The following is a 14,858-nucleotide window of genomic DNA, read 5'->3' as shown; positions in this document are numbered from 1 at the left end:
AACTTTATTTGCGTTTCCTTCCGTTTCCCATATTTTGTCCTCTGGCTGTGCCATTTGACATCATAACTGCTTTGGTATTAAATATTGCTGAACTCTGCACTTCAATTTTCCTCTTTTTCTTCACTTTCTCCTTTAATTTTAAATTTACTGTTGTCAGGAAACAATGACAGTCGGGCACAGGGATGATGGAGGAGGCACTCTAATCAGAGGCCACGCATTGCCTTTCTCTTGGGGATGAAGATTCTAACACGTACAAACCTGGAGGGAAACTCCAAATACTACTTAAAAGGATTTCTGAGGGCACCACAATCATCTGCGATTTCTAAGCTCATCACAGTCATCTCCGCAAGGAAGAATCTGATTTCATGAGTTTAAGTTTCCAGTGCTGGACACTCACCTCATGTAGTCTGATCCGGCCCTCACAGTCTCAAAAATGTTTTATTCCCTGTACAGAGCAACAGCATAAGGAAGGTAAGATGGGAAACTCTGCACTGTCCCATTTCACGATGGGGAAAGATAACCTCTTCCTAATACTGCTACACAAGTTCAACAATATTGCTGCATGCCCAGGCCCCCTCTCCACCGCCTAGGACCTCAGCAGCTAAAGAGGAGGAATTATACCATGGGGTTAAAGCAGCTCTAAAAGTGGCATATCCAAGTATACATTGCATCTGCCATCTCAGTCACAAGCAGGGAAGAAGCTAAATTAGCTGTTGAACACGTCAGACTGAGTTTTGTTTATATTTTCCACTAATTTTATATAAGTTTAATTTGAAACTTTTTAATAGTTCATAAGCACAGTGCTGTCAAGATTAAACAGAGGTTCATTTGACAACAGAAACGATGCTGTTTTATGGAAGTTAGTAACAGAGTCAGGGCCCCCGACTGGTTTTATTACCCGTAGCTCAGCTTTATTCTTAAAAGGAAAGCTGGGATAAGGTAGCATTATTTTAAAGTGCTTTTCTAGAATGAGATTAAAATTGCAGGACAGGAAAAATAACAGTATTGCAGCAACCAGTTTGCCAAATACATCCCAGAGATTTAGTATTCTGAATATGAGTAGCAGATTTGTGTGGTAATTAACCACATATTTTTTGCAAATGATACCAATGGCCGATGAGAGACCAATTTTTCCCCTAAATTCACCAAATAATTCATTTCTCTCTTTATTAAGAATATTCTTTCAGGAAGGTTTCAGTATTTTGACATTAAGGGCCAGTATAAGAATGAAGACTTCCTGAAAAGTCCTCAGAAATGTGGGCTGCTTTGGAAACAGTCACAGCTGCCACTAAATCAACCAAATCATGCGTTACTTCAAGATTCTCCTACCAAGTTATTAAGGACAGGTTTTTTCCTCAGCCAAACCGAGCTGCTTTGTATAGCGTTCACTCAACCAGCTGCATAGCCCTCTTCCCTAGCTCCCCAAGAGAAATTCTTCAAGATCTCAACTGTAGTTCCTGAAAAAGCCTTTCTACATCTACCACGATGCAAACGCTAAGGGCTATAAAATATACATATAAGTGGCCTTGAAAGTGAGACTTTTTATATTCACCCAGTTTAAGCACAAGTTTTTGTTTCCATAGATTTTTTCTCTTCACTGCTGCTTTTTCCCTTCTTTCATTTCTCCCTCTTTCAGAAACCTATCTAGTACATAGATGAGGCTTTTCCAATAAATCAATAACCTAATAAAAAAATGACTGCTGTAGTACTCTGCATATTGAATTTCTGTTATATAGACAAAATCATTCACCTTATGCTCTATATTTGAAGTTCATTTTAATAGTTTTCAAAAGACCTCAATAAAAAGAATACCTGACAAAAACGTGAATCTGAAACAGCATGACGTTAAGTCTCATCACCTGCTTTGCCAGTACTTTTCCCACGAGGTATAACAGCCAATTAATTTTCTCTGATTTCAGGAAGAACAATAGTATTTTTTTGCAGGACAACAATGAGGATAAGGATGTTAAGTAATACCTTCCATTCTGTTTACAATAATCAACAAATGGTTGTTGATGAAATCAATAAAATTAGCAGTGTGTCCATGAAAAGCATGAAAGAAAACCAAATCGTATTATTTTCTCTGAAGTTATTATAACATAAAAATCCCTGTAGCAACAACATGTAAAACACCACACACATTATAAGATTGTTCCCCCACTATATACACTGAGAAGAAAAATTTCTTTTAGAAACATTATGTCTAAAAGAAGATTTTTCAAAACTATTTTTCTACGTGTCTCACATTTACTCCGTGCAATCAGCAAAGGGAAGAGGTGGAGAAAGGAAAAACAGACCAGGAGAGAACTCTGTAGAATAACAACAGCCAAAAAATAATGCCATCGCTCAAGTTCTGACAACTGCCATCTGCCCAAATGGGCTTGGTTGATCCATAGACAGGGCTCCCAACAGCAATTGCAGCTTGAGTTGCTACGTTTCGAGCGCTATGCTCTGTTCCTTCCTCATAAACGCAACACTGAAGAGTTGTGAGAGACATACCATATCTAAGACCACAGTCAGTCAACTGACAGGAATACCTCATTACAGCACGTGCCCCCATCTTACAGCAGCGACTTACCCAGATATTTCCATCCTGGTGGTACGGCTTCCAGTTCCTCCCGGTATCGCTGTACAGCATCCGATACTGGGTGACCCAGTCAGAACTGCTGTATCTGCCTTGCGTTGCGATGGCACTGAGCTGCTTCCTGCTCCCAAAATCCACCTGGAGCCATTGGTAGTGGTCGCTGTCGGATGGAGACCAACCTCCTGCACCTGCCGAGTTGGAACAGAGGAGAGATTTCAGCCTTAGGCCCTCGCTTTGAAGTGAACGTGGTGCGAAGATGCCAATCACTGGAAGTCAGCCCAGCTGAGAGGAGTATAATATCAAAAAATTTGAATACATACAAGAGAAATAGGATGGCACATTAAAAAAAAAAATGCATCTTTAGGACAGACTTCAAATGCATTAGCATTGTTGCCTTTACCATTTTATGATATAATGATTTAATGGGCTGGCCTGCTAACGAATCAATGGCTTTATAATACCTTAATTAGAGTTTATTGCTTTACGCCAAATTATGATTCTTCAAGGGTTGACCAGTTTGCCATGAAATCCTTTGTCAGAGTCAGCTGGCACAAATCAATAACAATCTTTGGATTTCATATGCCTTTTCAATAGCATTTCACATTAAAGAGATAACATAGATCAAAAGGGAGGAAACAACAGCAACCCCTCTACTTCCCTATGTTTCACTATAGTGCACAGCCTGAAAAAAGATTTACTAAGAGGACTGAAAAAGGACCAGGTATTGTAGGACTGGCTCCAGTTTTGATCCTGTTGTGTGTGCAAGTTGTCACAGAGTACATTGCAAAGTGCCTCACAAAAGTGTTACTGCTCTTTATGGGAACAGGAATTAACTTGAAAGTAATACTATTGACAATATTCTCAAACACTAGACTACATTGAACTGTTCTTAATAAACAAGGACAATGATGCATAGATAAATGCAGTGTTAAGATATTAATGCAATTTCTTATTTTACTGAAATAAAAAAAATATCCAGGGGAAAATTGTAGCTAGGTACCACATAGGACTATAAAAATTCTAAGATGCTTGTTATAATGACATATACATCATTATCACGTATTTACCATAATGACTTACTTTAGGAAATAGACACAATTTAAAAAAAATTCCCTCAATACTAAAAAAAACACTGGAGAACCATTCTCTTTATATCAATATAGGTCATTAAGACACAGGAAACAAAAACTTTATAAAGACTTATCGTGACTACAAGGATTTTTTGCTTTTCTTCTGTGTTGGACTCAAAGAGATGGTCAGGCACGCTGTGAATTTATGAAGACTATGCAGTCCAGCTTTCATTGCTTTCTATTTCACTCAGACTTAAACTGACGTCACAAACCTAGCGTGATTTCCAAACCATAAACTCTTCGCTATGCTGTGTCTTATGTACTCGCAGCATTAGGCGGCAGCATTGCCTCAGTCTTAGAACATTCTAAAACTCATTCATCTGCTACAGGTGATAGGAAATTTAAATGTTATATCAATGGGATCATTTGCTGTCATAGATGGTTGCCTTTCATTGGAAATAATGTGTAGCATTCACCTTACAACATCTGTTCTGGTAAAATTTTTAAGATTTACAATAGGCATACTTGTCCCTGCACTATGGGTAATTATATCCAGCAATATAATGAGGGTTACTTAAGAGTATGGAATAACATTAAAAAACCCTTACTAAAAGGACTTGCAGGGAAAAGTATTCCCACACACTCACAAATTCAAACAATCTATTTTTTCAAAGAACGGTAGTGGGTCATTTAAAAATAGAAGATATAGAAAACAACTCCTTATGTCTACTGTGCCAGGAGACTGGAGAAATTATCTCCACATACTTGTGGTACCAGCAGAGAAACCCCTTTTTCGGCTCATCCTAAAACTTCCTTCCAATTAGCCTATCTTAGACTGATGGCACACACATGATGAGGTCCTACCCCTGTAAAGGAGCCACTTCTGTAAAAGAGCCCTTTGGTGGGTCCAGCAAAAGTAAGACCCAATAATGTCCGCATTCAAGAGTTAGGAATTACAAAACTGACTACATTGATCAATGCAATTGCTCTAAAAGGATAATCTACTAGAACCATAACAAAATATTTCTTGCGTTTCATATACTTTTTTATATATGTGGTAAACAGCAGATTTTGCTATATGCATTTATGGGAAAAAAGCATAGTTATAATTAAACTGCAGTAACATGGCACGTTTCTTCTTTTAGTTCATTTATGCTACTGATGTCGAAATTTGGCCTCCTATAACTGACAGACATACTCGCGCTTTGTAAATTGTGGCTAGGTTTTGGAAAGCATTCACCTACAAATCCACTGAAAAGTTTGGAAAAACAGGAACTAAGATTAATATTCCTATTTGTTCTCAATCTGAGATGAGATGGTAAACATCCTGCATACCGTGCCTGACAAAAGCTGGAGGTGTGTGACACAGTCGTCACACCTAAGATATCAAAGGGAAGCACGCGTGCAAGACAGATTGCCTTATGACCAATTACATTCATTTCTAACAAGTGAGAGATAAGACTTTTAGTCGATGTTGCAAAGAGCAGCAAAAGACAATATCCCGTTGGTTTCTTGACCTAATTCTCTATCTCAGTTTCACATTTGCCTTTTCCAAATAATAAATAATTGTATAAAAGTTGTCTCAGCAGAAAAGCAAAGTGAAAGTCAGAAGAGAGAAGGACGAACACATTCAGTTATAGCTAAATGGGCTTAGTAGACCAACACGCGACGGGAACGGAGATCAGCCTGAAAAGGAGGGCAGATGTCACACATTCGCCAGAAGCACGCTGCGGACGCCATGGAAAGTTTCCTCTTACTGTTTGAATCATCAAGCTGTGTAATTTGGGGGACCTGATTACTTTGTTCATTGGGTTTGTAAAACATGTAACCTCTATCGATTCAAGGATTAACAAAGATCCTCCTTCTTTTATCAGGTATGCACTCTGGAATAAGTCATAAGAAAGTTGGATTATATAAAACTTTCACCCCGTGAGATCCCTTGCAGAAGCCCAGAATTCATTACAGGATTTTAAGCACGTTCATGCCCCTGTTCAGCAAACTAGCAAAACATGTGAATCACGCTAAGCAGGTACCAAAATCTCACACCCTCAGAAACGTGCACGTGCTTACAGCTCAGCGTATCATTAAATACTTTGCTGAACGAGGATAGTGTCTTCATTGGAATGACTTCATATCGGAAAGGCAGTAGAAGAGTTGCTGACAAACTAAAATATTTAGCATAGTCTCCCTTCCTAAAGGAGTGGCAAATTTGGAAATCAAAATTTATTTTCTCTCTATGACAATATGTTGGAAATATGCTTACTTTTATAGCCTATGTATTATGGCAGAATAATGAATTACTTTAAGAAATAAGCAAAATGGCCAACATTTTAGTACTTTGCAGTGAGTATTGCTTTCTACTGAAGAAGCTGCAATGGTAAATTAAACTTGCTGAATAAATGCCATTCACAGTGTTATTCTTCACACCTTGGTGGAAATTATTTATTTTTAATGCTTACTAGTTATGTTCTTCATCTTATGATATGCATTCTTCCTATTTTTTTATTGTGGCAGAAAAAAAGATACTGGATGTATGTTTTATGATATGCTATTCAGTTTTACTTCATGTACTTCCTTTAATGCAAAAGGCCACAAAATATATCCTATGCTATGAAACCAATCCGAGTTAAAAACGATTAGAAAGACATCAGAACTACAAAGAAATTAAAAGAGATTAGACATAGGCATATGATGCATAGCTCACTTTCATTTAAGAGGTAATGAGCATATTTTGGTAGCAAAGCTGCCATAAGTAAAATTGCAGAGAGTACTTCCTTCCTACTTTTATTTTTATTCTAGTCTAAATATTCTATTCTAAAAATTCTATTTTTATTCTATTCTAAAATTGGATGTGATTAAACACATTCACCCACTCAATGGCTAAAAGAATTAGCTCAATGACATTAACCAAGACAGTCACTGAATACTTTTATTTACACTATACCACAAAGAAGGGTAACCAATTTCAACTTGGGAAAGAGTGACTATATGTGGCCCTTTGACAATAAATGTAAGAGAACTGTAAGTTCAGCAGTAGTAAAGTCAACATTGAACATAGTTGCCCATATGTCTTTGTGCATCCAAGAAACTTTCCTGTACAGGAAAAACCTAAGAATCTGAAGCAGCAAAATCACCCAGAGCATGCCACCGATGAAAGGAGAAGGCTATGCGTTAAACCTTACTTTCAAAACAAGCTGCAGGAAGTCATTTGATGTGCTCCTACTGCAGACTGACCACACAATGAGTTTTTTTTTCCCCCTCCAAAAATGAAGAGTTATCCAGAAGATGTATAAAATTAAATTGCAAAAAAAAAATAAATAAATAAAATAAAATCTTAACATCATTACAACAAGACTTGAAGTTCCCAAATTTAAATTTTTTAATTATGGAAACCTCAATGGCTTTCATGTTTTTATTGGATTTTCTTCTACAGGTTCACTGCGTGGGACTGAAAACAATATGGAAAAACAACCTCTCTTTAAATATATAGCTCTAAGAATAAAGAATTCAAGTTAATGTGGGTCTGTTTTTGCAAAATGTCCTGACTAACACCATATATAACTTCCTCATTTAATAAATTATGCATTTCAGCTTCCTATTCAAAGTTGAGTGAGCTACTTCCCATTTACTGCACACTAAGGAAGTCTACAAGATGAGTTGGCCTTACTTTCTCATAATGCCTCCATGATACATTTCAGTAATATCAAAATTGGGGCAGTCTTACAGATTTCAGATTTTCTTCTTAACTATTAAATGCAACTGAGCCTCCAGATCTATGAGAGACACACTGAAGATTTTTGAAACACTCAGTCTGATCCATTTTGGTTAGAATTTGTAGTGTGCTATTTTGGCACTTTCATCTTCATTCATGGTTGAAACCAGAAAGATTAATTTCCACTAGAAGAATCAATCCTTGTTTTAGTCACACTTCTTCATCATTCCCTACTTCAAATCACAATATAAAATACCAGCATTGCAGTAAGTCTAGTTTTCTACTCTTATTCAAATCAATAATAAAAGATTTCAATGACATCAATGGAAGAAGGACCAGACTCTTACTCAGAAATTACATCAGAAAACAAATAACAACCACATATAAAAAGATTTAGGATTTGTGGTAGTCATAAGTCAAGGGTTTACTTTTCTGTAATCTCAGAAAACTTCTACAGCCTTTCAGTAAGGATGTCAAGGATATGCCTTTTTAATAATTATGTATAAATAAGCAGGAACAGTCTCAGAGTTTGATTCTGCTTATTTGTATGGGAAAAACACAAACCAATTTTTCAATGAGAAATAACACTTTCTAGGTCACTGCAATAGCATAAAATCAATATTGTTTGATACCTTTCTAGTTTCCAAGACATTGCTTGTTACTCCTCTACATAAAAGATAAACTAAGAAAAAAAGAGGACAACTTTGAAATTCTGAGATCATTCATTCACTGCACTTCAGAGAAAATGCAGGCAGTCATTTGCTACAGTACCCTAGAAAGCTTTAATATTCAAGACCCAAAGACTTCTAAACTGCATAAAATCTACTTGCATTGCTGGTGTACATTATATTTAAGTAAGATTTTGGAAACATGCACATCAGTAGTGGTTTCCATTTTTGGCTCATCTTTTCCTGTTTATCCATTTTATCTTTAAAGATACTGGTCAGTAGAAAGCTGAAATTATTACTATTTTTTTAAACACATTTAACTTTATACACAGCAAATAGCATTACAGCAGTGAGTGGGCCCAGCCACACCAAGAAAAATTATATACATATCCAAGTCTTGCACAATTAAACATCTTACATTTCCTGCTGCTTGCCGCAGGAATCTTTTTTACCCTGTACTAGGCAGAGTGCTCTAACAAACACACAAATCCTTACGTAGGGCTCCACTGCTAATGGAAACAATCATTTCCTGATACCAGCACAGATAGATGTTTATGATCTCCTTACCATAGATAACATGCACTGCTATATTTCTTGTATCCATCTGCTCGCCTAGGTAAATTTGGATTTTTAATCCAATCCCTAGCTTAAGGGTAGGGACTTGCTTCTGCATGTTTGAAAAGCTCTTCTTTCCAGCATATGACAACACTGATGCAATTACAGACAAGGCCATGGACGAAGCTGATGGTGGTCGAATTATGAACACTTTGCTCCAGAAGAAGCAAAGGCTGATACTGAGAGGGCAGCAAATGCTGAGACAGCAGCAGCATGATTATAATCACCCTCTATTTTAAATTACCTGTGTTTATCTTGTAAAAGTTAAATATCAAGAAAAAGAAAGAAGAGGACAGAAATGACGACTATATTTCTTCCTCTCTAGAATTCATTATCAGACGTGTACCCCAAATTAGGCCACATTCATTAAAAATAGGCCAAAGTTTGGATCTAACTTGACAAACTCATCATAGGTTGCAATAGCAGCTTTCCAGAGATAGAGCAAGAGCTGGGCTCCAGTAAGCCTTAAAACTCTAAGTTCCCTATTAAAAAAATACTTCTGATAAATGTCATTTTGCAGGAACAACAGGTGATTGGACAGATCCAATAATAAATCTTCAAATTAGTCTTCCATTAAAGCAGCTGAAAGTTTAAGTCTACAGAGGTCAGTACTTGTGTTGCCCTTGGCGTCCGAAAGGCTGAAGCAGGACACCAGCCTGTCCAAACTCCATTAATTGTCAACAGGAACGCTTCTACTGATTTCTAGCGGCGCTTATCAGTGTTTTCCTTTAGCATGACTGATACTTTCTGATAAGGTATACTTTTCATTTTCTTAAACTTTCTTAAAATTCCTTTTTTTTTTTTTTTGGGGGGGGGGGGGCACAGGTTGGGCTTCGGGGAAGCAGGTGAGAGAGAGAAGAAAGGCCAAGCTGTTTAGTAAATATTTTTAGACATTGGTGGACTAATTCAAAAAGACTTCCATCCACTAAGAAAAAGAAAAGTAGGTAATTGGAAAAGAATCCTAAATTATATTTCTTAAAGTTGATTCATTTTAATTAAAAAAATTGAAAGTTAAGACTGGAAATAACCCAAGGGATTACATTAGTTATTTGGATATTGTCCATACAGATCTTTTTTAAAAAAAAATTAACATCACTATATTTTTTTTGAACTCCCAACAGATCTTTCTTACAGTAAATGCAATTAAAATAAATCCCTTGATATAGTGTCTGCTTCTTAATACTCACTGCTTCTCAATATATCTTAACTGAGCACAAACCCTGTATGAGGGAATGAGCAATCAATCCGCCCTAAGGAACAGCAGTCACATCTAACAATAAAATCATTGCAAAAGAGATCTCATAGTTGTCACTCACATTTGTCGATCTCAAAACAGAGGAAAAAATCCTAAGCCTGAGGAGTCTCATATCCTGAATCTGCTGTTGGGGAACAAACACTTAGCAGCTTTGGTTATTTTAATGAACACATCACTTTAAACTATGCCTTTCCCATCTGTTCTGCTTTCTAATTACATATGCAAAAAGCAGCGCATTCACAACTGCATCCTAATGGGATCTTAAACAAAACTGGGAAGAGATTTAAGTGTTCTGTGCACATCATCTGTATTCAAGGCATCAAGCGGCTTCTTCTCCATGAGGTGTTTTCTTGTTTTCCAGAGAGAAAGTTGAGGCAAGGCAATGGATCACTGCACCCTGGCATGCAAACCGCTTGCACACTAAACAACCACAGTGGCATACAAGACACAGGGAAGAAAGTGTAGACCCCTCCCTTTCCTTACATCCTGTCTTCAAGCAATAGGGCACAAATCTTTCATCGCATGTTTATGCATCGCAGTGCCAGGGTTTGCCCAACACCTCTGGTCATACTCCTTGCAAGAACTAGCCAAGTCTATATCTAGTGAACAGCAGATACTGGCTCTGTAGCGTCCTGACTGAGCAACTGAGCTCTGATTAGCAGATTATTACCCAGGATTTTACTTGGGGGCAGATCATCGGCTGGTGAATAGTGAAGTTTTATAGACTTTGACGGAACCACATTTGCAGCACTTTCGAATCCAGATGCAAACCTCAGCGTCATCTGCTCATTACTACGGCCCACACTGGGGAGTCCCTTGCAACGGTTGTGATCTGTCCCGAATAGTGACAACAGTCAGACAAATCTATTAAGGTATTTCTTCACCTGATCCATACTAATTCCAACAGGAGTTAGATGTCTAAACACTTCAGTCACTTAAGTGGCCCTATTCCCACTAGTGCAATCCACAAAGTGACGGAAGGCAAAGACAAATTTATGCAAGTTAAATTATAATATTCTGACCCATCTCGATAATTTTTTCCCTCAAATGACTATACATGTACCATGATTAAATGCCATAACTCACTCTTAGACATCTCTCTCTGACAAGCAATCAAAGATACCAAAACTGAGCCTCAACGTCTTGCAGAGACCTGCTGAGTGAGCTCCTGGAGCGCACAGAGTTTCTCCCACTGAGTTTTTGGTGTACATCAGTGCTCCAGTAACGTGCAAACAATGTTATCTTGAAACGCTCACTGTTAACAAAAACAAGAGTTACAAAATTGCTTCATTACACTCATTACTTCTTCACTATTTGACTTTTGTTACTTCGAGTATCTTCGTCTCTGTTTCCCCCAGTCAACTTCTCTCATATCAGCAAATTCTCCCTTGCAATGCTCTGCTCCTGATGTTCAGTGCCCTGAAAGACTCTGAGCCCGGGAAGTACAAAAGAAAATAACTGCCTAGCTCCTGCTGTTAAATATAGCAGTTTTGAATTCCAGTTCCCTTGATTATTGCCAACGAGGTATCAACTTTTCCTGTTGCTATCAATATTCATAAGGCTCGCTTGGGCTCAGCCTCTGGATCGCCACAGAACGTAAGTGATGTTCACTTTTCTTCTCTTTCTCTCTTTATACATTTCTGTCAGTTTTGTTTTACTTTTTTTCATCTTCTTCTTTTAGGGTCTGCAATACAAGAATACCCAGAAGCATGCTCAGGTTGAAGACATTCCCTCGATTTTCCTATCCGATTCAAACCAACTTTTCCTCCGTGTAAAAGTGTTTCCCCTCTGCTCAAGATTTCTGACTTGAATTCCAGTTTTATAGGGATTTCACGGAATCTGGTTTGAACCCAAACCATGATGACTTCTCAAAATTCAGAACTGTTAACAAAGCAGTCCGAAATATTTTTCCGACTACCTTATTCCCTCCTTCTCGAGCAATAAAGAGTGCTAAAATCACAAGGATACATTTTGATAACTTCCCAAAGGAAATGTAAGTGAAGCCAATAAATTCTTGTAAAGTGTTTTCCCTTTTTCGAAACAAAACTGATTGGGGGAAAAAAAAAAGTCTTCTCTACCGAATGTTTCTGAATACTTAAAAAAAAAAAAAACAAAACGCACACACTCCCTCCTGAATCTTTTCTGTAGACAAATTGGCTAGAAAATTAACAGCTAGAGGGAGCTATACTATTTTCTTATTTGTGCTGTCATTGCACTACAGCTGGTGCAGCTATATAGCTAGCAATACTGTAAAACAGAACCAAGTTTTTTTTCCCTTACCTGCACCATGGATTAGTTAATAGTCCCAAATATTTCTGGTGAGATTGTAACTTGCTAGCAAGATTACAATATTCTGGTATGTTCAGTGTCATAAAAGGTACCGACATTGTTTAATCTCCCTTAGTAAATGTGCTTCCTGCTTCTATTTTTCCTCCAACAGGCAGAAGCATAGTACAGTGACTTGTGAGATGACTCTTGAAATCAAGTATACAGCTGATTTCTGCACGTTTTTCTGCCTTTAGCAAAGCCCAGATGCCTATGCTCCCTCCATTAGGAAAATAAATTTTACTCAAAAATTACTCCGCACCGCATTTTGAAGATTAAATTATGCTTTCTGTTTTGGCAATAGCAAAATATTTATCAATACCATATACAGAGTTGCAACAGAATAGGTGGAAAATTTTATTTTTTAATTTGCAAATTAATATGTTCGTTTTAAGATAGGACTACAGGACGGCAGAACGCACTGTTTTTGGACAATGACTTGTCTGAAGTCTATGGGAAACTTCTAACAAATACTGACTATTCCCTAAGGCATTTTTACTCCTTAGAGCCAAAACAGCACCATATACAAAATCGTTATGATCACATGAGAACGTACCTGGGGAAAAAAACCTGCAAAAAAGTTAAAAGGCACAATACTAATAAAGATAACACTGCTCTTATCAATAACATCAAATGTTAATTAATCCAATACATCTTCAAGCTAACCAGGGAATGAAGTTCTCTAGTGAGACCGCAAAGTTAATGCAGGATAGAGTTTCAAAATTTAAAGTATAATAAATTAAAAACAAACAAACAAACAACAAACCACACTCCAACCACTATTCTTTAAATTTTACAAGAGGTAAGAGAATTCAGAAATGCTATCTTTAACTTAGGAAGTTTAGTCTTTGGGTGGAAGATTCAAAGGAGAGTTTAACTTCAGGTACCTTCAGTCCTCCCCACTCCTCTTGTCTCCATCGGCCCCTTACGACTCCCAGGATGACGAGCCCCACTATTTGAAATTAATCTTTGTGCACAATTTCCACGCTCTGATTAAAGTGCTCAGGCTGCAGATTGAAACAATGGTTGATTTGTTCTGAATGCATTTTTTATATACTGTCAGTTAAGACTACTAGACATAATCCTGCTGAGAAGAAAAACAAGACGAATTCCCATTTGCATGTCCAGACTAACCCAATGTGCACACCCTCCCTCCAAAAACAAACAAAAAAACAAAAAACAAAACAAAACAAAACTAACTGTCTTTACAGAGCAATAGCTGAGAGATAAGAATACTCCCTACAAAGCAAGACAGAAACCATCTAACTTGACAGAAGACCTAAGGGAGAATAAAGAGAGTTTTACATACTTTAGTTTGCCTTTAACTCACAATAACTATCTTTCACCTCACATGGAGGGCTGTGAAAATAAACAGTATTTTGAGACTTTATGAAAAATACTGTTACACTAAAAATTTCTCCTACTCAGCTACACATGGGTTACCCAAAGCAATACGTCCTTATAGAGACTACAATCTTCTCTCTTGATTTTTGCTGTATACTAGAATAAGCAAATCTTCATAACAAACTTCAAGGTAACTTCCACTTGCTGAGGTCACACGGAAACAGAGAATGCTATTGCAGCTCAAGAGAGAAAATGTCCAGTGACATCCACGTAACCGTATAACAGTATGACTGTATGACATTTCCATAACATTCATGGTCCCTCAATTCATTTTTACCCACTAACACACAAAGCTGCTCCTTATTCTCTGCTTTCAGCTACATTGATACCATTCTTATTGAAGACTGTAGCTGAAACAGTGGGAGCATTCCTCATGGTGTAAACCCAGTAAACACGCATGCGCTGTGGTCTTCTAAAGCACAAACCACTTTTGCAAAAAATCACCATTTCTATAAAAACTGAATCCTATGATTATTACACTATAAAAAGATCTTAAACAGGCAAAGACACATGGCTTAAGAATAGAAAGTATGATATACCAATTATATGTGTTAGGGTCAGGATATCATTTTAAATGTAATTTTTTGGAAAGAATGAAGGACGAAAAATATCTGCTGTTAATTCTGAGTCTTAAGGAATCTTACATCAAAGTTTTAGCCTCTGACTTGGCAATTCTAAGTCAGCCTCATAAAAGAGGCGGCGCACAGGCCATGGGCAATCAGGGAGCACATGCAGGAGATCGGCAGGGTCTTTGCAGTGATGCCTTGGAGCTGACAGCCTAAGCCCTACGTTGCAAGGAAGGACGGACAGCTAGAGACCATGATCAAAGGAGCAGCGGATGGCAACTCCCAAGGTGGGGGAAGCTGGAAACTCATCACTTTTGGTAACACAGCTAAGGCTCCTTTGCCACTTCTTGTCCTGCAGTTATGGGCATAGTGCCCTGAAAACAGGAGACAATATGATCTCCTCTCAGAAGAGGTGTCACAGCCTGTTAAGCCTCTGCCAAGTGTCCAGATGAAGACAAAAAGGAGAACAGAATTACTGACGAGCCTCTCTTGCAGGAGACAGAGGCAACCATCCATCAACAGGATTTGACGTCTTGGGAAATTTGCTGCTTACCTGGCAGTCAGAGCCAGGATGTTGCAGAGAAGCCCATGCATGCTCATGCATGTGTGCACCAGGGATACTGCTAGGAGGGACTGCAAGCACAGCAACAGCAACTACG

General features: G+C 37.8%; 1 protein-coding gene across 2 annotated transcripts in view; it reads right to left on the bottom strand.

The window, feature by feature from the left end:
• Window positions 1-14,858, bottom strand: part of CNTNAP2 (contactin associated protein 2) — a 1,135,762-nt gene that overhangs the window by 751,902 nt on the left and 369,002 nt on the right. For both annotated transcript variants that reach the window (XM_068936036.1, XM_068936037.1), the window contains exon 3: window positions 2,579-2,772. In XM_068936036.1, coding sequence (XP_068792137.1) covers window positions 2,579-2,772 — 194 coding nt within the window. The remainder of the gene's footprint in view (window positions 1-2,578; window positions 2,773-14,858) is intronic.

Source organism: Struthio camelus, chromosome 2 (assembly GCF_040807025.1).
Source record: "Struthio camelus isolate bStrCam1 chromosome 2, bStrCam1.hap1, whole genome shotgun sequence".
In the NCBI taxonomy this organism is placed as follows: domain Eukaryota; kingdom Metazoa; phylum Chordata; class Aves; order Struthioniformes; family Struthionidae; genus Struthio; species Struthio camelus.
Note: the sequence above shows the minus strand (reverse complement) of the source record. Positions and strands in the feature narration are given on the sequence as shown.